The sequence below is a fragment of the Bradysia coprophila genome (genome assembly GCF_014529535.1).
Source record: "Bradysia coprophila strain Holo2 chromosome IV unlocalized genomic scaffold, BU_Bcop_v1 contig_81, whole genome shotgun sequence".
Classification (NCBI taxonomy): domain Eukaryota; kingdom Metazoa; phylum Arthropoda; class Insecta; order Diptera; family Sciaridae; genus Bradysia; species Bradysia coprophila.
The window spans coordinates 4,525,102-4,550,580 of NW_023503375.1; the positions used below are offsets into that span (position 1 = coordinate 4,525,102).

The following is a 25,479-nucleotide window of genomic DNA, read 5'->3' on the forward strand; positions in this document are numbered from 1 at the left end:
TGCTTACGTTTTAAAATCGATGTTATATGAGAACGATTGTTTATTTTGCGACAGGATGTTGAAATATTAAATACGACGAAAAGTTGTTCTAATTAAAAAGAAAGAAAAAATATTTTTTTCTGATGTCAGCGAATTTAACACGCGCAGTTTTGAAATTCTTTACACGCGCAGTTTTGGAATTATTTTTTTTTTTCGCTTACAATCGGTATTTGGTATTATTTTATGAAAGAAATACGATACTAAGTTTGGGACAGGATGTATAAATTTTGAAAATAATTGCAACATTGTGATTGATAAAGCAAACAAAGCGTATTTAATGGTACGAAATGGAAACGTTTGAATCAAAGCCTTTATTTGATTTAACGGAATTTTTAATTGTTTATTTTTCAATTTTATTTTTCTTGATGGTCTTGTCATTGGTTTTAATTTGGTTTTATTGTCAAGCCCGAACGAATAGATTCATTTGATGTGTTTATATTGTTGGAAATCTGGTGAAGTTGATACGAATAAGTATTTTTTATTTGGCAAAGTATGACTACATGGACACAATTAAGTACTAAATTAGACGAACACAGAATAGAATTTGAAAGAATTTATAAATGCCTGAGTGTTTCAATTAAAAGGAAAATTCAACGTGAAACTTTCGATAAACATTTACAAGACATTATTTAAGTATATAACGCTGCGACAAAGTTGATAAGAACGCACGATCTGCAAGAAGACCATTTGACTTATTGTACGGAATTTCACACAAAAATTAGAGATCGTCTTCTCAAATTGTTTGGAACTTTGAAAGTACACATTGTAGTACCCCCCGGAGTAAAAGAAATTGACCCAAAAGTACTTGATAAAGGTGATTCAGACTCAGATTCAGAAATGGTACAATCAGCTGAAGAGTTTCTTGCCTTGGCAGGAAAAACTATCTCTAGGAATTATGCAGGTGACCCATTAGCCCTTACAGCTTTCATAAACTCTATCAAACTTCTCGAGAAGATGGCAGGTACGACGCACGTTACCCTTTTGATAACATATTTAATGACTAAATTGGAAGATAAGGCTATGGAATCAGTCCCTGAAGATCCACAAACTATTCAAGAAATAATTGATGGACTTAAAGTAGGCATTAAACCTGAGACGTCTAAAGTAGTAAAGAGTAGGTTACAGGCTTTGAAGTTTGACAGATTCAAGGTTCAAGACTTTGCCCTTGAAGCGACGAAATTGAGTGAAGCACTCCAAAGAGCTTTAGTGTTGGAAGGTGTTGGTAAGGTCAAAGCACGAGAAATGTGTGTAGATGAAACTATTGACATGTGTCGGGCGAATGCTCGAAGTGATCTGATTAAAGCCGTATTATCAGCGTCTCAATACAATGATCCTGATGAAGTAGTTGCTAAACTGATTTTAGAATCGTCTACCGAAAAGCAGGAAAAGCAAGTGTTAGCATACAAGGCACAGTTTAGAGGTAAACGGGGAAAAGGTAGAGGCCGTGGTGGTTACGGTAATTACGGTAATAATTATGGAAACTATAATAAATGGAATGGTGGAAATAATAATTACCATCAAAACGGCAATGGTCGAGGTAATAATGGTAGAGGAAGATCCTGGAATCGTGGTCGTGGTCGTGGTCGCGGAAGTTATCAGAATTATCAAAATTATCCGAATCACTCAGTTAGAATAGTCGAGGCTTTGGGAAACGAGGAAGCCCCTCAGCGATACCAGCAGCTGGGGGAAACAACAGCAATGATGCCGTATCAGTCTCAATAGTCCAAAGGAAGGTTCTATCTATGAACCCAAACTACTCAGATTTTATAGTTTTGAGTAGTTCGATTTCAAATAAACAATGCACATTCCTAATTGACACGCAGGCGGACATAACTCTCTTAAAAATTTGCGCAGTCCGCCCAAGAGCGCTATTAGATGTAGAAAATTTGATTGACATAACAGGAATAACGGAAGATCCCATAACGACTTTGGGTTGTACGAATGCGACGTTGGGTAATGACGATTTTAGAGTAAATTTTCCAGTACATGTAGTACCAAATGAATTCAATATTCCGTCAGATGGGATCCTAGGTAAAGACTTCATGAAACATTTTAGATGCAATATAAATTACGGAGATATGACGTTTAGATTTACATTAAACGAACAAATGATTACGGTACCAATAAGGGAAGGTCCCGAAGTAAATACGATAGTTTTACCCGCGAGAAGTGAGGTAATTAGACAATTCAATTTGAAAAAAGAAGTGTTAGAACCCCAGTGGGTCGATTCTTGGGAAATTAGTGCAGGAGTCTTCACAGCTCGCACAATAATTAGCTCAGCTCAGCCGTTGATCCGAATTCTCAATACTACGGATAAAGTACAAATAATGAAAAATGACCGTCTACCAATTCAGAAGTTGTCAGATTATAAGGTTTACACAACGAAAAAGGAAATCTCTTCTAAAGAAAGGACAGAAACTTTACTGAAAATTTTAGAAAACAAAGTTCCTAGTTACGCTAAAGAACAGCTTTTCCCGTTGATAGAAGAATATGCGGACGTTTTCGCATTAGAAACTGACAAGATGTCCACAAACAATTTTTATGAGCAAAAATTAAGGTTAAAAGATGACACACCGGTTTATATAAAAAATTACCGTACACCGCACAGCCAGATTAATGAAATAGAAGCTCAGGTGAATGAATTTTTAAAAAATGACTTAATAGAACCAAGCGCATCCGAGTATAATAGCCCTTTGATTTTAGTCCCGAAACCCCCTTTGAATGGTCGTGAACGATGGAGACTATGTCTGGATTATCGCCAAGTTAATAAAAAATTAGTGGCAGACAAGTTTCCACTGCCTAGAATGGATCAGATATTAGATAGTTTGGGAAACGCAAAATGTTTTTCGGTCATTGATTTGTTCCAGGGATTCCACCAGGTGCCATTAGAAAAGAATTCCAGAGACATAACGTCTTTTAGTACTAGTACTGGGTCATACAGATGGAAAGTTTTGCCTTTCGGGTTAAACGTTTCACCGAATTCATTTACTCGCATGATGACAATTGCCTTTTCAGGTATCCCCCCAGAACAGGCATTTCTCTATATTGATGATGTAGTCGTGATAGGGAAAAGCGAGAAGCATCATTTACAAAATCTCAAAGCAGTATTCCAAGTGTTGCGAGACAGAAATTTGAAAATACATCCTCATAAATGCAAGTTTTTCGAGCCCGAAGTAACCTTTTTAGGACATTTGTGTACTCCTGATGGCATATTGCCAGACCCTAGGAAACACGAGAAAGTTAAAAATTATCCAGTTCCCACAGACAAAAACGCTGCACACAGATTTGTATCATTCGCAAATTATTATCGACGTTTCATCCCACATTTTGCGACTATAGCAAAACCATTGAACAATTTGACTAAAAAAGACGTGACCTTTGAATGGACTGAACAATGCCAAGAAAGTTTCGATACATTAAAGGAAATTTTGACAAAACCACCAGTTTTAGCTTACCCAGACTTTTCTAAGACTTTCATAGTCACAGTCGACGCCTCAATAACAGGTTGTGGGGCTGTACTGAGTCAGCTACATGACGACAATGATCTACCAATTTATTATGCATCAAAGTCATGGTCTAAAGCAGACGCAGTGAAGTCGACTCCAATTCAAGAATGTTTGGCCATTCACTTTGCCTTGACCCAATTTAGACCTTATGTGTACGGAGTACCGTTCCGAGTCCGTACAGATCATAAATCACTTATTTATCTATTTACGCACAAGACTTTGTCTCCTAAACTTATTCGTATTAGGCTGGACCTCGAAGGCTACGATTTCACAATAGAACACATTAGTGGAGCTAAGAATGTAGTGGCCGACGCCCTATCGCGATTAAATATTAAAGATTTACTAGATTTATATGGAAAAACAAAGACAGTATATGTTATGACAAGATCCAAAACAAGAAATTTGAAAAAGGAAAATGAAATGACGACCAATGAAAATTTAAATAAAACACAAGAAATAAGTTACGTACCGGTAATTGAACAATTAAATGCGCATATAAATAAAAAGATACCTCGAATAATGTGTACGCGTACAGAAGGAAGTAAAGACGAGGTAATAGAGCTCAATATATACGAAAATTATAAGAAACTGATCAGTATGAAAGTTCCGGTAGAAATACGCAATGATTTATCAATTCTCGAGAAAGTAATTAATAGTTTACAAGAAATTGCGATAAAGAAAAATTTTAACGAAATTCAGTGGTCGCTAAACGATATTATGTTCAAATTTGTATCAATTAACGTTTTTAAAGAAATTTGCAAAAATAAATTGAATAAACTACGAATAGTGTTAATTAAAAGCCCGATTTTGATCAATGATAAGACAAAACAAAATGAACTCTTAATGTACTTTCATGACAATCCGATTTTTGGAGGACATGTAGGTCACAAGAAACTCTACGCAAACTTAAGGAGTTATTATGCCTGGAAAGGCATGAGGCGAGATGTTGCCTCTTTTGTCAAAAGTTGTACGAAGTGCAAACTAACGAAAGTCAGTGTGAAGAACAAAGAAGCCCTCGTATTAACAAATACTCCCCAGGCCCCCTTTGATGTAGTAGTGATAGATACCATAGGCCCATTGCCTACTTCCCTTAATGGAAATCGCTATGCGATTACGTTAATTTGCGATTTAAGCAAATACTTGGTAATCATTCCTATTCCGGACAAACAGGCTCTTACGGTAGCCAGAGCTATTTTCAATAATTTCGTGTTAATCTTCGGCCTGATGAAACAGGTCATCACCGATCTGGGAACGGAATATGTGAATTCAGTGTTAGAAAGACTATGGGTCCTTTTCCATGTGACCCACAGCAAATCCACTGCTTATCACCATCAGACAGTGGGTACAGCAGAGAGGAGTCACAGAACGTTTAACGAGTATGTCAGAACTTACATTTCCGGTCAGCTCGATAACTGGGAAGAATATTCAAAATATTTCTCGTTCTGTTATAATATCTCCCATCACGCGTCTTATGATTTCAAATACTCCCCCTATGAATTGATATTTTGTAAGAGCCCAGTGCTCCCATTCGATTGGATGGATGGTCGAATTGACCCAATCTATAATATCGATGACTTTAGCAGGGAAGCGAAGTGCAGACTACAAAGAGCACACGTAGACGCCAGAAATCTTATTGACAAGATGAAACTAAGGAACAAAATGAACTATGACCGTTCTGCCAAACCGATAGAATTAGAGTTAAATAATAAAGTAAAGTTGTTTAAGGAGCCATATGATAAACATTCGGAACGCTACGACGGTCCATTCATAGTTAAGGATATCCAAGGATCAAATGTTACGATCACAGATGGCGACAAGTTTTTGAAAACGGTGCATAAAGATAGAGTCCGAAAATATGAATGAATCGTCACAAAAATAAAAGAATGATTTTAATATTTTTATGATTTTATTGTGAAGTTATATTTTTAAATTAAGGTTAAAGATTAAGGGTTAATTTACAATTTAATCTTTATTTCAATCTGCAATTCAGTTTGAAATTATGTTATCATAAATTTCTTTTAAAAAAAAAAAAGGGACGGTGAGAGTCGCAATCTCACAAAGTGAAATCAAATCCCAAAAATTAATAAATTATAAGCAATGGTTAGTTTTAAGACTAAGAAAAGTTTAACTTTCAAAAGGAAATAAATAATGTACGAAATAAATAATAATACGATTGGCATACACCAATCTAGCCGAAGAGGGATGGTGTAGTGCCCCTTACTATATTAAGTAAGAGAGAAGTAAGTTCTCTCTCTTTAGTATAAGAACCATGAATATGTTACTTAAGTGAATAAAGAATCATTCCATATTATATCGTCAAGCAGTGCGTTTCACTTAATACAACACTCCCGTTAAGACTATATATACCAACTATATATATACAACATTATAATTGTTCGGAAGCGCACACTAAACTTGAACATCAAATAATACGAGAAACAAAAACACGAAACAAATTATATTTATTTACACTGTCTACCATACGGTTTATTCAATTTCACAAAAGCAGAGTTTCAATGGGAAAGTGCCACAATTTCCAGATTGCTTACACATTCGATGAGTAAATACAATAACTCGGTTAAGCTCTTCCTTGAACACTGCGCCAAGGTTCCCGAGAGAAAATAAATATATCGTCAGGCTGAAACTGTAAGTAAGTCACGCAGAGTTGACCCCATTTTTAGTCACCATTCCTTAGTCACCATTGCCCAGGCCCATAGAGCCCATGAGTGTGGACGTTATGGGATTTAAATTCGTGGGCATGAGGCAGGGCAAAGGCATTTTCATGACACTCGGGCGCCCGGTAAATTTATTACAAAAGACTTGGTTTGAGTGGCTGTTGAACCAAGAATTTTATATTTGAACTGAGTTAAGACGTAAGGAATCTTGCTCAATAACTACTATAACCAAAATATTTGTCTAAACCTCGGTAAATTCAAGCGAGTGTACCTGCCGATTTAGTGGGCTTTTTAAACAAAGTTTGTGGACTGGTCAACGGGCTTGGGCATTTTATTCTTAAAAATTGGACAGAAATATTTTACATGCTTTTGAGTTCCAGAAGGGTCGTAAGTGGCTTATAATTACGTTGTCGTGTAATTGATAACATCGGCTTCGCCTCGTATCAAAAAAAAACTTCACACGAAAACTGGGCTTTCAACTCTCTTGTCACGTCTAAAACTAACTATTGTGGAAAATGAGAAAAATCGAAAATTGCGAAATTTCACTGATTTTTTCTGAGTTTTTCTAAGTCAAAAATATTAAAAACCAGAAAAGTGAAGATTGAACCTGAACGAGGCGGGCCTTGTACAACTGACTATGAAAAGGAAATTAAATGTTTCGCAGTGGTAATTAATTGCAGTTCTTGGCATGCTTTTTACGAAAATTCCAGGGAAATAGTAAAGTTTGGTAAATTGTAATCCTTTTTTAGACGGTCACTTCTTCCCAGAGTGTGGAGCCGAGCGAATTTTTTTAAATCGTCTAAAGCCTCAGCTTGGGGTGGGGATGACGTTGTAGAGCTTAAGTGTCTACAACAGACAATTTCGCGTTTATCTTTTTGAAAAATAGTCTCAGCCGAGCTATAACTTTCAACATTAAATGCAAAATGCAGCCGATACACTAAAACTTAAACTACAACGCTTTGCTCTCTTTTTAGGTGCTGTGCTATATTGAAACAATTCAAATCTATCACCATTGCCCGTGTGGTTTTTGTTAGTATATTGATTGAGGCTGGCCATATATTCCGTCCGTATAGCTAAAAAATTGCCATATTGAAGAAAGACAATGTTCAATGCTAGCAAACAATGAAAACATTAAGCGACGCGATTTTATATTTATTTTTAGCCACATTGAGTGTCGAATCTTAATGCTTTTACGGATGGATTGTATAATATTTTGTGGAAAAAAAATTAAATTTTAAACCAAAAAAATGATTTCGTAACAATCGATCGCCGTTAAGGTTAAATATTGGTTCGATTTATTGTTGATTTTGGTTTCGGTTGACATTGTAGTGGATGTGATTTATTACACAGACGGGAATGTAATTGTAATAATTACAGAGCATATTACACACCCGTGTGAAATATTTTTTTAAAAATAAATTTTGAAAAAATCATAAAACAACAAAGTTGTTCCAATTTTTATGAACAGAAATCATATCCGTGCGAAAGGACCATGGGAATGTACAAAATATGCAAAATAATCTGCATAGAAATTCCACGAAGATTTTATGGAAGAAAAAAAAATCGTAAAACTTTGAGGGCAAAATAGATCCGGATCTCTTGATCTATACTCATTTAACGTGACAATCGGTTACGTAAAAAAAGACAATTTCCAAACCAAAAAATTTTTCCATTTTAAATTTAACAACCGGAACCTTAAAATAACTTTTGTAGGTAAAATTACTATGCACTCATTTTACGGTACATTGTGCATACGCTGGTCTCTCCATTGCATCTAATTTATTCAAGAAAACAATAATGTCTTATCTTTGGAAACCATTCCGTTTTATCATAAGCGCAATGACATGAAAACAGCCATAAAAAAAACCCGATGTGCAATATATCTAGATACTGTATAACAGAGTTGTGTATACACGACAATGTTGTATGTGTCAGTAAAATGTCATACACCTCACTTTTTTACATGAATTTATTTAAATATATTCAAGACTTCGCTTCACATACTTTTTACGTGTGAGATAAAAAAAACGACAACAAGACACACACGAGTGTAATAATGTTCGACAGTTCAAAACTAAAAAACCATTTTTTTCCTTCGGTTCAGTTTTTGTTGATTTTTCTATCTATAAATTACCATAATACTAGCCTAGGTGTAATATGCCATTAACATATATCATCTTTTCGGTGATATATTTGTAGATTGAACGGAATCATTTATACTTTGGTTGTTTGGGATATTGAGACTTTTTTTCTTTCCATTTCGTGACTTTTTAGAGATAGACAAATATTTGACTTCTATTGTGAGACATTAAGAATAAGATATTTCTTATTTCAGTCTCATTGTTGGAATCATTATTAGAGAAATGTTTGAACAAGGTGCAACGCGTTATCATTTATAGTTTTTCTACGGGTATACAAACACTGTTGATACCAGTGCGTTAACATTGTTTGTTGTGTAAATTTAGAGTTAGAACTTTATTGCATGGTTGAGTTTGTTAGATATTGTGCTGCTGGTTCATATACTGATAGTAGTTGGTACGATCACGGACTAAAGCTAGCTTGAAGACAATCTCCATATAATAGATCGGTCCATCGACCCTATCTGTTCTTGTGGCTTGGCACCTGAGACTAGTGTACAAATCCTTAGGGATTGTACGCTCTATAACAATCTCAGATTTCGTTCCTTTGGGTATCATGAACTCCAAGATGAGGATCTACCATTATTAGATGGCAAGTGGCAAGTAGTTAACGCCTTCTTATTGAAAACTGGGAAATTTCCCTAATAGAAGTAGTAAAGTGAGGGAGTAGAAAACAAGGATCTTTGATCTGGGTTACTGGTTCTCAATTGAAGAAGCCTTCCAAAAACTCTAATCTAATCCATTCAGAATTATGAGCCTGTTCGAATTGTTTGATACAAGAACCTGCAAAACATGGAACCGAGGGACAGATATTTGTAAATTTCGTTGGCAAAGGATTTTCAAAAAGACAATCCTCTGAGGACTTTCAAGGATATTTCTATTGGTTTCCAAGGATTTTCAAAGACATTTTCTGGATGGATTTTCTTCCCTTCCTTTCAGGGGATTTCGTTTCAATTTTCAAGGGTTTTCTTCTTTTTATTTGATTGTTTTGAGCCTTTAAAGGATTTTCTATGGTTTTGTGGATTTTCTTGAGGATTGTCTATGGATTTTCTCCGAATTTCGTGAAATTATGGAGGATTTTGTAAGGATGTTCTTTCGGCTGACAAACGATGTTCTATGAAAATTTACCCCTCGACTGACTGAATCTAACAAGCCAGCAGAAGAATGGTAACACTACGGTCTTAAACTCTTTCGGTCAAAAACACTCAACCACAGTGTGAACTGTAGGTACGTATGAATAGGGAGCTCATTGTGCATGACACAACGAGATGAACAGACACTTTTGGTGTTTAAAAGGAGGATTCTTCGGTCAATCTTTGGAGGGGTGAATATGGATGGAAATTGGCGAAGACGATTCAACCATGAACTGTATCAGAACGTTGGCGCGGAATAGGTCCGATTGGAGGAGAATGCTGGAGGAGGTCAAAACCAATAACGCCCGTCTAAGTAATTAAGTCATCATTACTCCTAAATGTGACAAATGTGAACACAAATCCCCAAAAAAAATGTCAAATAAAATTTTGATCCGAATTTCGCATCACAGGACACGAGTGGTGCTACTCAATTTTCAAAATGAAGAAAATTTCCCAAATAATTGCAATTAACTAATCCACAGCGACTAAATGTCGTGACTAATTGAGCATAGCCTAAAGATCTAGTCTGCGATCCGGAAACGGCTAAATAAAACTGATGGAACACACAACAGTAGTGCGTCTGGTTTAAATACGTTCGTCATTTCAACGTAACGTATCTCGATTTGGATCTTGTTTAGAACGTTTTTGTTTCATTTTTGTCCATTGTGCCAAATCGGCGAATACTGACCTGTTTCGCATTGAAATTGGAACTTCGCCAAGGATACCAAAACATTCAGTGTGTCTCGGAGTTATATTTGTGCGTCACCTCACAAATGATATGTTTTGTCATTCAATTCGAGACTATCTCTGGTGGAGGCACCACAGTCTTGATTTATGGAAATTAGGCAAAAAAATGGAAATTTTAACGAAGTAAAAACCGATCTTACCAGTTACTCGAAGAAGAAAAAATGTTGGATCGACAAATTGACCAAACCGACACGTTTTTAACCAATTATTATGATTCACATACCAGCCAGTCAAACCACAACAAATTTTTATTATTAACTCACAAAAACATAATTTTATTTTTATTGCCATATTTACTTGCTAAACTATTACTAAACGCCGATACGTGTATATATAACTGAACCGTGTGCGCTAACACACATATTGTGCTGAGCAATCAATACAGTAAATATTTATTGATGGAAAGAAAATTTAAATAAATTGTGTGACATACTAAAAACGAAAGAAAACAAAAAAAAACTTTCACTCTCAATTCTCATTTTTGCCAGTTATAATTGCAACGTTTGTAGCGTAAATTCGTTACTATTATGTCTGTTGTATGTTATGTTGGGTGCATTACAGCTAGTTTAAAAATATGGAATTATTAGTCCAACATGCGTCCATTTCATCATCATATTTTTCGAATTACTGTGACAAACAAATATAAATGATAGATACATTACGTTCGTCAAGCTTTTGCACATATGGGCTCACAGTCTCAATATATTAAACACAAAATTGTGAAGGAAATTATTCGAATGATTAGCATATATCAAGCGACATAGAAAATGAATGCGGTTTCTTGAGGTGTTTCATTTCGAAAAATGTGGTTTTTCTGTATTGATTTTGGTGTTGCATTTTTTTCCCCAGTGTATTTATTACCTGATGGTAATTGCGTGCTTTTTAATCACTTGGTTTGTGTGTTTTGAAACACCAGAAAAAGATTGTAAAATGTCATTTGGCGTGTTCTATCATTATAAATTAATATGTTGAAGGACCAGTTTTCGTCGAAGAACAATTTTTATTCAGGTTGGATTAGAGCCTGTTTTAGAGAAAATTTATTTTGAATAGTAAATGTCAACCAAATTAATATACCAAAATCTGCTTCAGCTTCTTTAGCAACTGACCCATTTCATATCTCAAACAAACTGTTTACACGATTTTATCACAACCACGTATGTGCGAGTGATTAATAGATCCAGCTTTTCCAGTCGGTAGAACAGGACTTATTATTGGTTAATTCGTATACCAAATTTATTGAAATTTATCAAGGTTTACCGAGTTTCATTGAAAATTTACTGAATTCATCGAAAATGCAATTCGGATTTTTTTTTATTATTTTCAGTAAATCTTAAATTTGAGTAAATTCAGTAAATGAATTTACCGAAATTAGTTGAACATCTTCTATAAATTTTGTTGATTTCCAACTGTGAAGTTTCGGAATTTTTATGAAAATGTAGGAACACCTGAACCCAAGGAAGTTTTATCACTACCAGAAAGGTTACCTCCATTCCAAAACTTCTACTAAAGACCAGGGCTTATTATTTCGAATTGTAATTCGGATAATTCGAAAAAAATCAGAATAATTATCACAAAAATCCGAATCTGAATGTCTGAATTATTTGGAACTTTTTCAGATTTATTCAGAATTTTCAGAATTCCCAATTCGTTGATTTCGCATCTTTTTAGCTGCTTCATGTGAAACGTACCCAAAATTGCAACCATTCCACAACTATTTTTGACTCACATGAATTGATCTGAAATCCGAATGTTAGTAATCGGATTACCTGCCCTGATAGATTCGAACAAGAACAGCTTCAGGTCTAATTTAGAGAATGTAAATTCTAAAAAATTCAAAAATTCTTTCAAAAAAATCCGGCAAAAAAATTCAGAATTTTTTCGGAACTTTTAGATTTTTCACAATTAAATTTCTTTAAAATAAGCCAGGTTCAGGTCAATTTAATTAAATAACCGACCTAAGCTTTCAGGTCAAACTTTCTTTTTTTTCCTAATTTTTGACAAATCTAATCTACTGTCTCTCTAAATAGCTAACAGGATTTATGAATGTCGGTCAGAGGCGTCGCGTAGTCTTTGGGTTTTTCCATTAGAGAGAGGTATTTTTTTCTGAACTTCCCAAGGTTGTTTTTCTGAGCTTCACCTAACCAAATTCACTGTTAGAAATCGATTTTGGTTGCTACTCTGCAATGAAATGTTAAAAATGACATTTCATTTCATGGGTGATCAAGCGTCCCCCAAACTCGGCGTTACTGTGTCGCTCTGCTTTATTTAGCGACCTTTCGTCATCTTATCTTTATCGATAAAAAATGAATTTCTCAATGCTCTCCATGGTGGTCTATTATCTCAATTAATTTTAGACCAAAGTTTAAGTGAAAGAAAATTCAATTGATGGATATCGATTGATTTGATAGTTTTTGCTCGGAATTTTTTATCGGAATTTTTTCTCAATTGAAATGAAACCAACATTTCAATGAAACCAGAATACAAAGCAGCAATCTATTTTAGTTTAATTGTGAAACTTTGAAACAAAAGCCCAATGGAATAATCAAATCCATTCTTCTTTAATTCTCCACGTTGCACAACACGTACGTTATTTGTGCCGCGCGCAATATCATAATTTATATTATTGTAATGTGAATTAGCATCTTAATCTTTCATGAAACGTTTTTTTTTCTCTTCGTCTGTAAGAGAAATGTAAATACAACACGAGAAAAAATAACATGAAATAACAACAATATCATTTTGCTATAATCCATTTGTAACCAACAGAATTATTACGAAATTATCAAACTGTTATTTGAGTTGAGAAAGCAATGAATGGTGTGTACCAAGCCGATGGAAAATAACTTCTCGGTTTTAATCTTCAAGTGTGTGCTTAATCTCCCCGGTAATATTTATTTATTCTTGCACACAAACAATAAACGAAATAAAAATTTCTTTAAAACAAAAATCGAGACAGAGGGCAATAAGGAATTACAGGTATTAGCAAATAAATTAATAAGAAGCCCGAAATGTGTAGAGATAATTCTAGTTGTAATGGAGACGTTCTCACTCGGCTTATCTGAAGAGGGATTTCGGCGCAGTATCAGTTCTCTTTTCTCAATTTTATCCCAACTCTACCGATAGAGTACAATTCACTATTTCGCTGAAAGATGTCGCTGCGACAAAGCCAATGTCGACAGAAAAATAATTAATTTGTTACTCGACAGATTTTGGTCAAATACATTGCTATCACGTCAGGACTCTGAAACAGTAATAAGTTTTTCAATCGGCCCTACATCGGTTTGGCGATAAGAGTCTTAAAAGAGGATATGATGAAACGATAGCCTCAAACGTTCTCTCAAACTCTTATCTCCAAGAAAAAAATAGGACTGATTGAAGAACTGACCGCTGACGGCTATTTTGTGAGAGAAAATATATGAAATTCTCTTTCAAATTCGCCTCTCTAAGTTTCGCGTTGTACGGTAGCGAGGTGTTTATACGACGTCATTTTATTGCTTCTTTCAGTAAAATAGTGAATCCTACTCTATTGGTAGAGTTAAGATAGAATAGAGCAAAGAGAGCTGATGCCGTAATCCCTCTCCTGTATGACATCTGCAGCATATACGAGTATTGTAACATTTTATACAAAAACAGAATAATGAAATGAGTTGGCTTTTCGTTGAGCCGATGTTTTATTTCTATACAAATAATTACGTCCGTCTGACTGGTGAAACGTTTTCATTTTGTTTACGGAAGCAGTGGGTGCCCGTGAATTCTTGGCCGAATCCCAAAACGTGGAATTTATATTTTCCAAATGAAATCAGCGAAAAGCGTATTTGAATTAAATTATTGACGACCGTAAAGATTCCCCAGCTCAAATGCCATGTCAAAACATTTCTTATTACCGTTTGATGCATTCCAACCAGCAGTATCTATGAAAACGAAGCTTTTTGTGAAATGGAATTTTAGACAAACACACAAACGCTAATCGTTTAATGGTAATGATTTAAATGGAAAATTAGAAACAGAGTGCGCGCGGTCGTCATTTATTATCTTATGATCTAACATCCACTTACAAGCTAAATGGCGTAATTAATTCCGAGACAACACGGCGCAATCTAAATTTATTTCGATCCGAATTTCAGATGCTACGCTTTTTTATCGCTTGTCGTTTATAAAACTTAGTAAATCACATTATAGTTTACATTATTGCGTGTGCGAGTTTTTTTTTTTGTATCTGTATGTTATGGTACATAGTGAATGCGCATAATGAATGCTTTGAGAATCTATTTTGAATGTTTGCCAATATTTCGCGCTCGTATCGTTGAATTATTAGTATACCGAATACGTAAGTAATTCACATAAATAAATAAAACTGTAACCCGTTGAAAGCGTATATACCAGATCGCTGCGACATTATGCCCGTACGAATATCCGTATGTAAACGAGGGCTGATATTGGTAAATTCATTTACCGAAATTTACCAAAACTTAACGAAATCTTCCAAAATTTAACGAAAACTCAAAATTTGTCGGTAAATTCAGTAAATTTTCAGTAAACCTCGGTAAGTGAATTTACCAATAATAGTCGCTGATTTAAGCCTCGATACAAATAATGCGATTCGTATACCTAGTTTTCTAAAGGTTTCTAAGCGTGTGAAATGTTTGCCTACTGTCGGTGCCGTAAAATCTACCTGATAGTGTACCAAGCGCCCGGCAGACCGTTTTTATACCTTCACAACTTCCCATTGTAACCAATTCTCTAATGGTAAACTTCAATAAATAAAGCTGAGAACCGCATAAGATTGACACATGAGTTCCGATAAATCCTCTCTAGCTCATGAATCAGTGAACCAATTTTTATGAACTTTCTTTTCACCAACTAAAAGGTGTGTCGTTAAGATCTTTATCAGGTATGTTTTTCGTGCTAATTCATCCGTAGATATGTGCGAAGAACTTTGAAAATCCATCTGAAATGGAGCCTTTTCGACCATACCTCTGAACCCATTAAATCGAATCCTTTCAGAACTTTAAAAATTGCTTACGGAATGGGACGTATTATCCGAAATTATTCGTCGGAGTCGGATTGGGTCGGTTTAACCCGAAATTTTGCGTATTACTCGAACCCGACCTGACTCAACCTGAAAATGTCAGGTTCGGGTCAAACTCGAAAGGTCAAGTTCAGGTTCGGGTCAAACCTGAAAGTAAAGGTTCAGATGCGGATCGAGCCAGCTCAAGTTCGGGTCGGATTCGGGTTGATCTCGAAATCTAAAATTTCAGGTTCTGAACAAGTTCGGCTCGAATCAGAAACCTTAGTTCAGATTCGGTCTGAAATCCGGTTTGGGTCAATCTGAATTGAAACAGGTCAACCCGAGCCCGATCCCAGCCATACTTGAAGGTCAATTAAAAATTATCGCTTGGTAGCAGTATCACTAGGCATGGACAAACCCTTATGCTCTACTCGTAATTGCAAGAGTTACAAACGGAACATTCAACCAATTAGCCCTAGACTTCGTACCGGGTTAATGATAGTTTCGCTATCCATACGTAACACAGTATATAATCTTATGCGTTCCGTTTGAATGCCAAAAACGACTATAAATATATCGCCATATAGTAATTTCATGCAAACACGAATAATAAAATCCTTCTTTGAATTCACATCCAGAGTGTAACACAGAAAAGTTTTTTTATTTTGTAAATTATTTTTCTTACAAAAATGTGTATCATAATTCAGTAACGGATGTCAGATGATTAATTACGTTTAACGTATCTTTCAATGCCATTTACAAAACAAATATTTTATTGCGAAGAGTTTTTAATTTAATAAAAATATCTCAGCAACTTAACGCGAAAAGTGGATCAATAAAATGACCAATGTGTGAATGCTTTGGACGGATTCAGCTGACACGATGGATGGATAAAAAAAAATTGAAATATTTTGAATTAATTTAAAAGTGAGCACCTAAGTAGAATTGATATCATTCATTCATTTTATTGCAATTAATTAATTAAAACCAGACAAAAAAGCAAAAATATTTACAAATCGTAGCCTAAATCCGATGAAATTAAAGTCAAATAATTTTCGAACAAAATACAACTAGTTTACGTCCAATCAATAAATGCATTTATCTACTGTAATGTCAAAATATTCATAATTGGTTACCAGTTACCATCTTTCGGTAACTTATTAAGGTTAGATTTGAGCATAGTAATTCTGAACTGTCAATTTGCACACGGATTATTTCGATATTTGTTTATTTGCGCAAGTGACAAGTGAACGACACTTATTATTCGAAATTTTAATTCTTAAATTCTTACAAATTCTTACAAATTCTTACAAATTCGTAAAAATTACTAAAAAATCTTAAATTTTTGAATTTTAAGAATTTAATTCTTAAAATTCTTGCAAACTTTCAAAAGTTCCAAAAAAGCTTTAAAATCTCTAAGAATTACCGATAAAATTCCGCAATACCGTTGAGTATAGATACATATCGGTATTGTCAATAACCATGATAATCGGTATCGGTATATATCGAGGTATAGATATTTGTAAATTTCGTTAGCAAAGTATTTTCAAAAAGACAATACTCTGAGGATTTTCAATGATTTACTGGATATACTGTTTTTGCTGGATTTTTAAGGATTTTCCTTTTAAGTTTTGAAGATTTTCTTGAAATTCCAAGGATTTTCTTAGAATTCAGTGCAATGTTTTATCGGATCTTCTCAAATTTTCATGAATTTTTGCGAAAAGCTGAAGAAAATCGTGAAAATTTGTGAAAATTCTGGAAAATATTCTGAAGAGTTCTTCTATTTTGAGGTTCTGATGAAAGGATTTTCTAGTTTTCAAAGGATTTTCTTTCGACTGACAGAGGATTTTCTACGAACATATATTTGCGCCCTAACATGTTGATGTTTAAGTTTGAGTAATTCTTCATTTAGTTCTTTTTAAGGTGATTTTGACAGTCCATTAAATCTTGTTTCTAACACTGTAGGAAGTTGGATTGTTTTGGGCTTCACATCTTGTGCGCAAAACAGTCCCATTTACTACCTAGTCATGAAAATAGCTATTACGCTACAGCTGCTTATCTTCGAAGGCGACGGGCACTGGCGTAACGACAACATTTTTTTTATGCGTTCAGATCATTAAAATGTCATGATCGAAAAGATTTAACGGGAAAAGTATGGAGATGCTAAATGCATCACAAAATAAAAACTAAAAATCGAAAATAGTTGTTGTTAAGACGGCGCCGAGCAGGATTAAAATACTTGCAATAACTTTCGAAGTTAAAAAGAAGAAGAAATAACTGAGCGAGTACAAGACGACACATTTTTTATATGTTTTGGTTACACAACTTGCACAACATTTCGATTTTTTTTATCATGCCCACACGTTAATAAGCGGGCGTGACGCAAGTCCACTACTATTCTACCAAAAATGTTTTTTTTTTTACTTTTTGACTTTCGCCCTTGGCTCCGATGACCTCCAATTGGATATTATTGGATATTTGGAATCTAGGCATCCATACAAGTTCAACGAGCTATTACACGTGACGAACGATTAAGATTTGACCGAGACAACGTATTTCAAAATCTTTATTTTTGTATGAAAATTTGGAAAATTTTCGTATTTTTAGATAACTCAAATTATCTACGTTAGTTAGTTAGTTCTGATGGAAAATTGGATCCAGCAACTCCTATAGATTCTATAGATTTTCCTGACATTTTGGTTATAGGTTAATAATGGCATAAAAAATAAGAATGGAATTTTCAAAAGTTGTATACAACCCATATCTTGGGAGCTAGTGCTCTTCCAAGTCTTCATACAAATGCCATATAAAAGCCAATTTGTATGTTTTGTACATTTTGGTGCATGATATGGATCGTAATGTGGTGAAAGGTGTGTGTTGTTTTGGGATCAGTTTCTTGTTGGAAATTGTGGGTCCTAAGATTTGGAATGACAGATGATTCCTCTAGCACTTTCTAACTTCTATCGGATCTTTTGAGGGATTTGGATTATTTTCGATACTTCAACTTCAACCGTATAAACAGTTTTGATTGTATGTGTGGATCAGCTGAAAAACAGCTGAAGCAAATTCAGGCTGAAATTTAACTTCCCCTCCGAATAATATGGATTCAAGAGTTTAGGGTTTTTCATCAAAAATTCCATCGCAAACATATCCTGAATCGATACCAGCAATACCCATATTCGACCTCAGGGATCGGTCAGCCCTGGAATTCAACTCCAGTCCTGCTAGCTCCGCTCTCGTGCCACAACTATCAAACTACCAAAAAAAAACCGTCCAACAGCAACGAACAATATTTTTCATTTATTAATAAATGATTGCAGTGTGCCATCTAATCCTTTCCTGACTACATGTCTCAGCTTTTTGATCTATGGTCATTGGTGAAAGTAACGTGGATTCTTTTACTACAACTATGTAGTGGTTGTATGTAGGAAGTCTCGAGATGTTTCGTGTCGGAAAATATTTATATTGAAACACTCAGTTAGATCCTCTGCTTCTTCCTCCATTTTTATTCCTTCGTGCTCTTTAAAATGTTGAACATGCTGTAAGACGAATTCAAAATCTGCAATAAAAATGCAATATTGACTAGACCGACAGACCAAGAAAGCTTCCACCTACCCTAGTAAATGTTTCCAATGTTAACGGATACAATTTATCGGTTAGCATCGCATGCGATTGCTTCAAGTATTCACCAAAAATGATAATGCATTTTTGGGTCGAATGTGGTTGCCCGATCCATTCGCTTTCAAACAAACTGTATGAAAGAGAATCACTCGACAACATAATCTCATTCCCGAAATACGTTATCATGAACAATTCAGCAGTGTTGTATAAAAATAAATAGACGTGAATTAAGCGCTCCACCATATTAGAACTTATATCCTGGAAATTAATCGAAAATTTTAATGACACATATAGCGTGGTGTACGGATTCGTGTCATGCATACGAAGGCCAAGCAATAAACTGAACCGCAGATGCAAAGGCTACTTGCGGCGAATTGCAACAGCAACAATTTTGATAAAAATGATTCCAATTCGTCGATTACTCTGATTAAAAAATTAGGAAATAATCAACCTTCGACAGATAGCATTTAACATACGTGATATACATACCCCTTCAAATGAAGGTGACCGCCAATCGAAACTTTTAAGTCCTGATAAAAAATGGCTTGTTGTTCCTTAACCGACATTTTCACATTACCTGCGGTTTTTCCTATGTTTTTCATTTCTATTCCCAAAATTGTGTATCTTAATGAACAGTGCAGCAATAAATACCAAATAATAGGGGAAAACGCCATCGCCAGAAACACCATAATATATTGGGTAACATTGAAAATGTACGCCATCCAAAACCCAAATTCACTACTTTTCCAATCCAATGGAAACGCAATATTCACAATAAATGTCCTCTTACTTCCAACAAATGGGACAACTATACATCCCAATGTAGTACACAAAGTACCACACACGGCCATTTTCAGCAATTTCATATATTTTTCCACTGTGTCGTTGAAAAATGCGAATCCTTCTTCAATTTGAATTTTGAAAACACAAATCCGATCTAACAACACCACAATTTCCGGCTGCTTCCAAAGGAACATCCAAAACTTAATATTCAGAACTCCGCATATAACTGAGGTTTCCGCGAAGAAAATGCTTTCATCAACAGTGTCTGCTATAAATCCTCCAACCAATAATGAAATTACAAAAGACAGGTAGTAGATGCAATAGAATGACTTCAGCACAAGTTGCCTAGCTGTAGGCCTGTCTTCTCCATGCCATAGACCGATACGACGAAACAAAGAAATCATTTGAAAGATAAACTTATGAGTTTTACCGGAATACATCCTTGAATTTATGAGCGTCGTGTATGAAGTAGCAAACGGTTGATGGAATATTGAAAACGCTCATTCGTTACCTCTTTGTGGAACACCAATAATTGCCTTTGCTTTAGGTAAATTTTAATAAATTATAAATCCACCGTGGCGACGACGGAGGCCATTCACAAACTATACTCTTGAAGGGGAGACATACACACTTACGAACCACGCCTCAAAGTATGCAAATACTATCTGAGAAAAGCCGGGTGTTAATTGATATCTCGCCTAAATGAAGGCAGGACACAAAATGAACACAAAATCGCATTTGGGTTACGTCATACGAGTTATTCATTGCAACACACTGCAACTATCCAAATTATGAAGCTTGATTGAAATTTAAGAAGTTTATCTATATCAATTCGATATATAATCCATAGTAAAATTCCGTATAGAATAGGCTGACACGGAATGGAGCCCGGATCGTTTTGGTGGAAGACTAGTACGTAACCACTCAGTCCATACAATCAATGCTGCGAACACAGGAAATTTTCCATTTTTGGCGCGCGCACTTTGTGAGCAGCCCCATTGTATCGTCATACGTATATACATTGCCAAATTAATTGTTCATAATTGTTCCTTATTGTATCATCATACGTACATTGCCAAATTCATTATTCAAAATTGTGCCTTATTTAACGTGGTGTTTATGTCCACAAACTTTCTGTAAATGTTTTTTTAATGTGTGATTGGAGAAAATTGTTTTTTCATGTGTCGGGGCTGAAAACGTGGGTTTTGCAGAAATTTTTTCGGGTTTTCGACCCCTTACATGAAAAGTTGTATACGCATCTGTTGTGGACGGTTCAGTTAAGCACTTTCGCTTGCCGCCCTTACTTCTTTCGGGGTACAACTCGCGAAATTGCCTAAAATATACCGTCCACAACAGATACGTTAACAACTATTATTTTGTAGCTGTAGCCACCCGAACACAGTGGCTACTGTCTGGGATTTAAAAAGAATTAAAATAGCGGCTTTGTACCTGAGTAAAGCGCGCACGAAGGCCTTTTTCGGCCAATTGTGTTCACTAAAGTAATAGTAATTCGCGTGTCTGTCTTGGTCAGCGGGTTTTAGGCGTTTTAGCATATTGTAGCCCGAACGAAGTGAATAGTTATTTGTGTATCTGGTTTGGACGATTGATTTTAGGCAATTTCGCGAGTTGTAGCCCGAACAAAATAAGGGCTACATGCGAAAACGTGCCTAAACAAGTATTTACAAGCAGTGACGTAACAGGCTCAATCCACGGTAGCGTGGGCAACCAAGCTGTGAACTTTTACTAATATCTCGAGAAATTTAGAAGCTAAAAAAATGACAGGCCCCAGAGTTTTGTTACTTAGTTAGCTATTCCCTACAACTTTGTAGAACATCAAAAAGTTGTAGGACTAGCAGGAACCGAGAAATTTGTTGCCCACGCTACAAGATTTTCCACTTTTAAATGGATTGAGCCAACATATTTTACATGTTTGTGGACGGTAAGTGCATTTTCCCTGTAACAAGCAATGATGTAAAGTGCACTTTACCGTGCATAAGCATGTAAAATAAGTTTACATCCTTCCTACGTCGTGATGAAAAACAATGTGCGCCAGTGCTCTTATTGAAATTAACGTACGAAGTTGATACTATTGTTGCTGAATGATTTGTTTGTTATTTGTTAATTTTTGTGTGAGTTCATTTCATTTCATTTCATTCATTTTCATAAAAAAGAAATCTTTAACAAATTATCCGCGTAGCTCCAGTATATATACAATTCTAAGGAGATGTTGAGGAAACTACTGTTAGGAAAATTGATAAAATAGTGAGAAATACGTCCTGAAAGAATGGAATTCAAACGGAAGAAAACCGAATCATCTGCCAAATATGACACAAATTTCTTTTTTTTTTTAATTTTCTTTCACAATTTTTTTGGGTTAATATTTTGTTGATAAAACTTTTGCGTACAGCCGCAGAATGCGTCACCCTCAGCAATATCAGTTATTTTGTAAGTGAGATAAAGGACCTGCGTCACATTTACCCTATAAGGGTTTTTTTTGACTAATTTTTATTATTTGAATCGACAATTTATTCAAAATATTTTAGTTGTCCTTTCCAATAAGCTATATAAAGAAACTGTATGGGAACCTATTTCTACACGCAGCATTTTATAATTGATTTGATAGGATTTTTTTCCGTTCCATCATATGGAATGCTTTAAAAACTTCTTTTATATCGCCAAACAAGTAAATGTATAACGAAAATATGCTTTTTCAGTCAGAAATAACCACGCACTGTACGCCGTACATATCATTATACGTGCACCTATAAAGTTGAAATTGAAACCAAGAGTAAAAACTAAGGTCATCCAGTATACCATTAACATAGCAATAATTCTTAATAAACATATTCTACGGCACAAGCAAATATATATTTCGAAAAAAAAATGCAGACAAGAATGTCACTATCCGGCGTTGAAACATGATGTTTTTTCCATATCATTCTGTTATTTAGTTTATTTTCAACTTTAGGTGCGTGTGTCATTATTATTGAAAAGCGTGCACGATTACAATTTACTTTTTTTAAACGAACAAAACCCGAAATCCACAACTAATTTCAATGAATGTTTGTGAAACGAAAATTAGAATGTATTGCCTGCTCCAGCAGAAAAAAATCGTAATTTTCAATTTCTAATCGCCAAATGAGGAGATGAAACGATGCAGGACTCAATAGTCTTGGAAGGAAAGATACTCTAATAACACAGAAATCACTGTAGAAGAGTAGAAGCTCAGTTTTTCAAGGCACAACATCTTCATCCAAGCGGTAAAATTCATAGCCTAATTTAGCGAATGTCATCAGTTAGGGTTAAGAGTTTCGAAATGTTTTCAGAATTCTCAAGAAGTTTAAGAAATAAATTTCGAGGATAAATTCGTCAAAATTCTCAAAATTATCACAAAATTTGGAAGAATTTCAAGAATTTTTGCGTCAACGAAACATGAATTTGCTGCAGCTGTTTTTCAGCTGGTCTACTCAAACAAACAAAAAGTACTTTATTACGTCTTTGTACGGGTTTTGCCACCCCGGGTGCGTGCAACTATTTCACCTCTCTCCCTCTCACTTGTATAAGAACATTTGTTTCTATGAGTGGATTAGCTGAAAGACAGAAGCAAATTCATATCGAAATGTTACTGACTCGACGGTAATTTTTAAGAATTCCGAGTGTTTTCAAGAATTTAATTATTGAAAATGGGCTAAGCCACGCCAGTGATGTGGAAAACCGTTCTAATTTCAATGATAAATTTTTTAGCACAGCCTTTAAATATTCGGTTCTAGTCGCTGATGTCGTAGTTCAAAAAATCAGGTTTTTTTACTTCTATGCAAAACATCTTCAACCAAGCGCTAGAATTCATATTTTACGGCCCTGTGGTGACTTGTTAAAAGGTTCCTAAATTTATGAATTTTTATGAATTTGGAGAATTTTAGCTACAGTCAACGTCAACAAAATCTAGACAAGAATTTGCTTCTGCTGTTTTTCGGCTAGTTCACTCATACAAACAGAGTACTTAATTACGTCTTTAAACAGGTTTTAAGCGTGCATATAACTATTTCACCCTCATAAAATCGTATATAGTGTTAAAAGAGAATGTCAAAACCCATTGAGCTCAGTTAAATTAACTGGTTTGTTCCTAGTTAACTGGACTTTTACATGCAAATTTTGACGCATCACCCATCGAAACCAGTTAAGCAACTGGCCATTCTTCTCCCTTTTACGCTCTTTTAACACTGTATAAGCAATTTTGCTTGAATGAGCGAACCAGATGAAAAACAGCTGAAGCAAATCAATGTCAAGGTTTCACTGACGTCGACTGTATTTTTTATCAATTCCTAAAAGAGGCTATGCTAAGAATATGGAAAATTCCCATTCTTTATCCAAAACCTAATTTATGTCAGAAATTTGTAACCACTGCCCTTAAAAATGTTGTTCTAGTCACCGATGCTAGTGTGTTAGAAAATTAAACTTTTAGCAGTTTGTTGTTGTAATAAAGAGTTCTGTGAATGTCATATGCTTGCTGACCGCCTATCAATGTTGTTGCCACCCCAGCCTAGTACTCCCAAAACAATCGAATATTTTGTTTGTGCTTGGGCTCGATTTACATAGCAATGTAAAAGTGACAGATGTAAGTAATCTTTTTCTATTGTTCGAAAGTCGAAGAACAAAAGTAAAATTTTGCATCTGTCACTTGTACATTGCTATGTAAATCCACAGTAAGACTTCTGAAAAGATCACAAATATTCTCCATTGACATTGTATCGTCGATTGGAAAAATTATTAATTGTAAACTGATCATATTACATTCAATGTTGCAGTTATGTGATTGCACTTGGTCAGACAAATTGTTATTACAAAAAATTATTACAATATCAATAATTAGTGCGTGCACACAGCAGAGTACTCGAAATGCTGATCCTCAAAAAAATAATAATAAAATGAAACGGAATCGATATAAATATTTAAATTTATGGTGCGTATGTTTTCGGAAGCGGAAATGATTCAATAATGTAGCGATTTCAATATTACAATTCGTAAACAAAAGGATCCTGTTCCGTTCTAAGAATTGTATTTTTTGACCTCAAACTCGGCGTACAATGTTTTGATGATGATAATACTCTTTTTGCTGCGTAGTAACATCATGACATAGGGAAATATATAATTGATTACAATGAAATGGACAATAAATTTTAATATGAGACAACGTTTCTGAAAAGTTTTATTTTCAACGGAGAGTCGAGAGGAAATGAAGATTTTTGTTTCTTGCGTACAGGGAACGTCAGTGAAATTTAGACAGGAATTTGCTTCAGCTGTTTTTTCAGATGTTACACTCACACAAAAAAGCTGCTTATATGTCTTTATGACGAGTAAACAATTTTGTTTGTATGAGTGGACCAGCTGAAAAACAAGAAAATAATGTCTAAATTTCACTGAAGTTACCTGGAATTTTTTTTTCCGAAAAGGCCAACGTAGATACGAATCTTCTAACCCAAATTCAACCACCATTCTACAGTCTTTGTCATTAACATACTACTCCAACAACTCATCAGCTAAGCTAACACTTTCTCTTTTTTTCTTCTGTAAAAGCAACTGGTATTCGTTTAATGACTACTAATGAAAAAATTACATAAAACACTTGAATGTTTATGTTGTCATTAAAATGCAAAATATTGCAAATCCTCTACGTAATCTTAAGGTACATTAAAGAACTAATTAACAGTTTTTACAAGCACTTCGAATCGGCCCGACTGTTAACTTGAATTTTATAATTCTTGAAATAAAAGGAATTAGTCCAAGAGCTTACCAACTGTTCAGTGTCTCAAAAATGTCTAAACGCGTAAT

General features: G+C 34.9%; 2 protein-coding genes across 3 annotated transcripts in view; both read right to left on the minus strand.

Moving 5' to 3' along the window:
* LOC119072243 overlaps positions 1-25,479 on the minus strand; it is a 62,163-nt gene that overhangs the window by 24,698 nt on the left and 11,986 nt on the right. The window lies entirely within an intron of this gene.
* LOC119072262 (putative odorant receptor 71a) lies at positions 18,720-20,151 on the minus strand. The gene is made up of 4 exons (XM_037177451.1): positions 19,357-20,151; positions 19,191-19,290; positions 18,862-19,125; positions 18,720-18,805 (listed from the first exon to the last, which is right to left on the minus strand). The coding sequence occupies exons 1-4, from the start codon at positions 20,088-20,090 to the stop codon at positions 18,752-18,754; spliced, it is 1,152 nt and encodes a 383-aa protein (XP_037033346.1). The 5' UTR covers positions 20,091-20,151; the 3' UTR covers positions 18,720-18,751.

Excerpts from the sequence above, each read along its gene's own strand:
- LOC119072262 (XM_037177451.1), bottom strand. The coding sequence starts at position 20,090 with ATGTATTCCGGTAAAACTCATAAGTTTATCTTTCAAATGATTTCTTTG. Across the intron at positions 19,126-19,190 it reads CAGTTTATTGCTTGGCCTTC|GATATAAGTTCTAATATGGT; the intron begins GTATGCATGACA and ends ATTAATTTCCAG. Across the intron at positions 18,806-18,861 it reads CATTGGAAACATTTACTAGG|ATTTTGAATTCGTCTTACAG; the intron begins GTAGGTGGAAGC and ends TTTTTATTGCAG.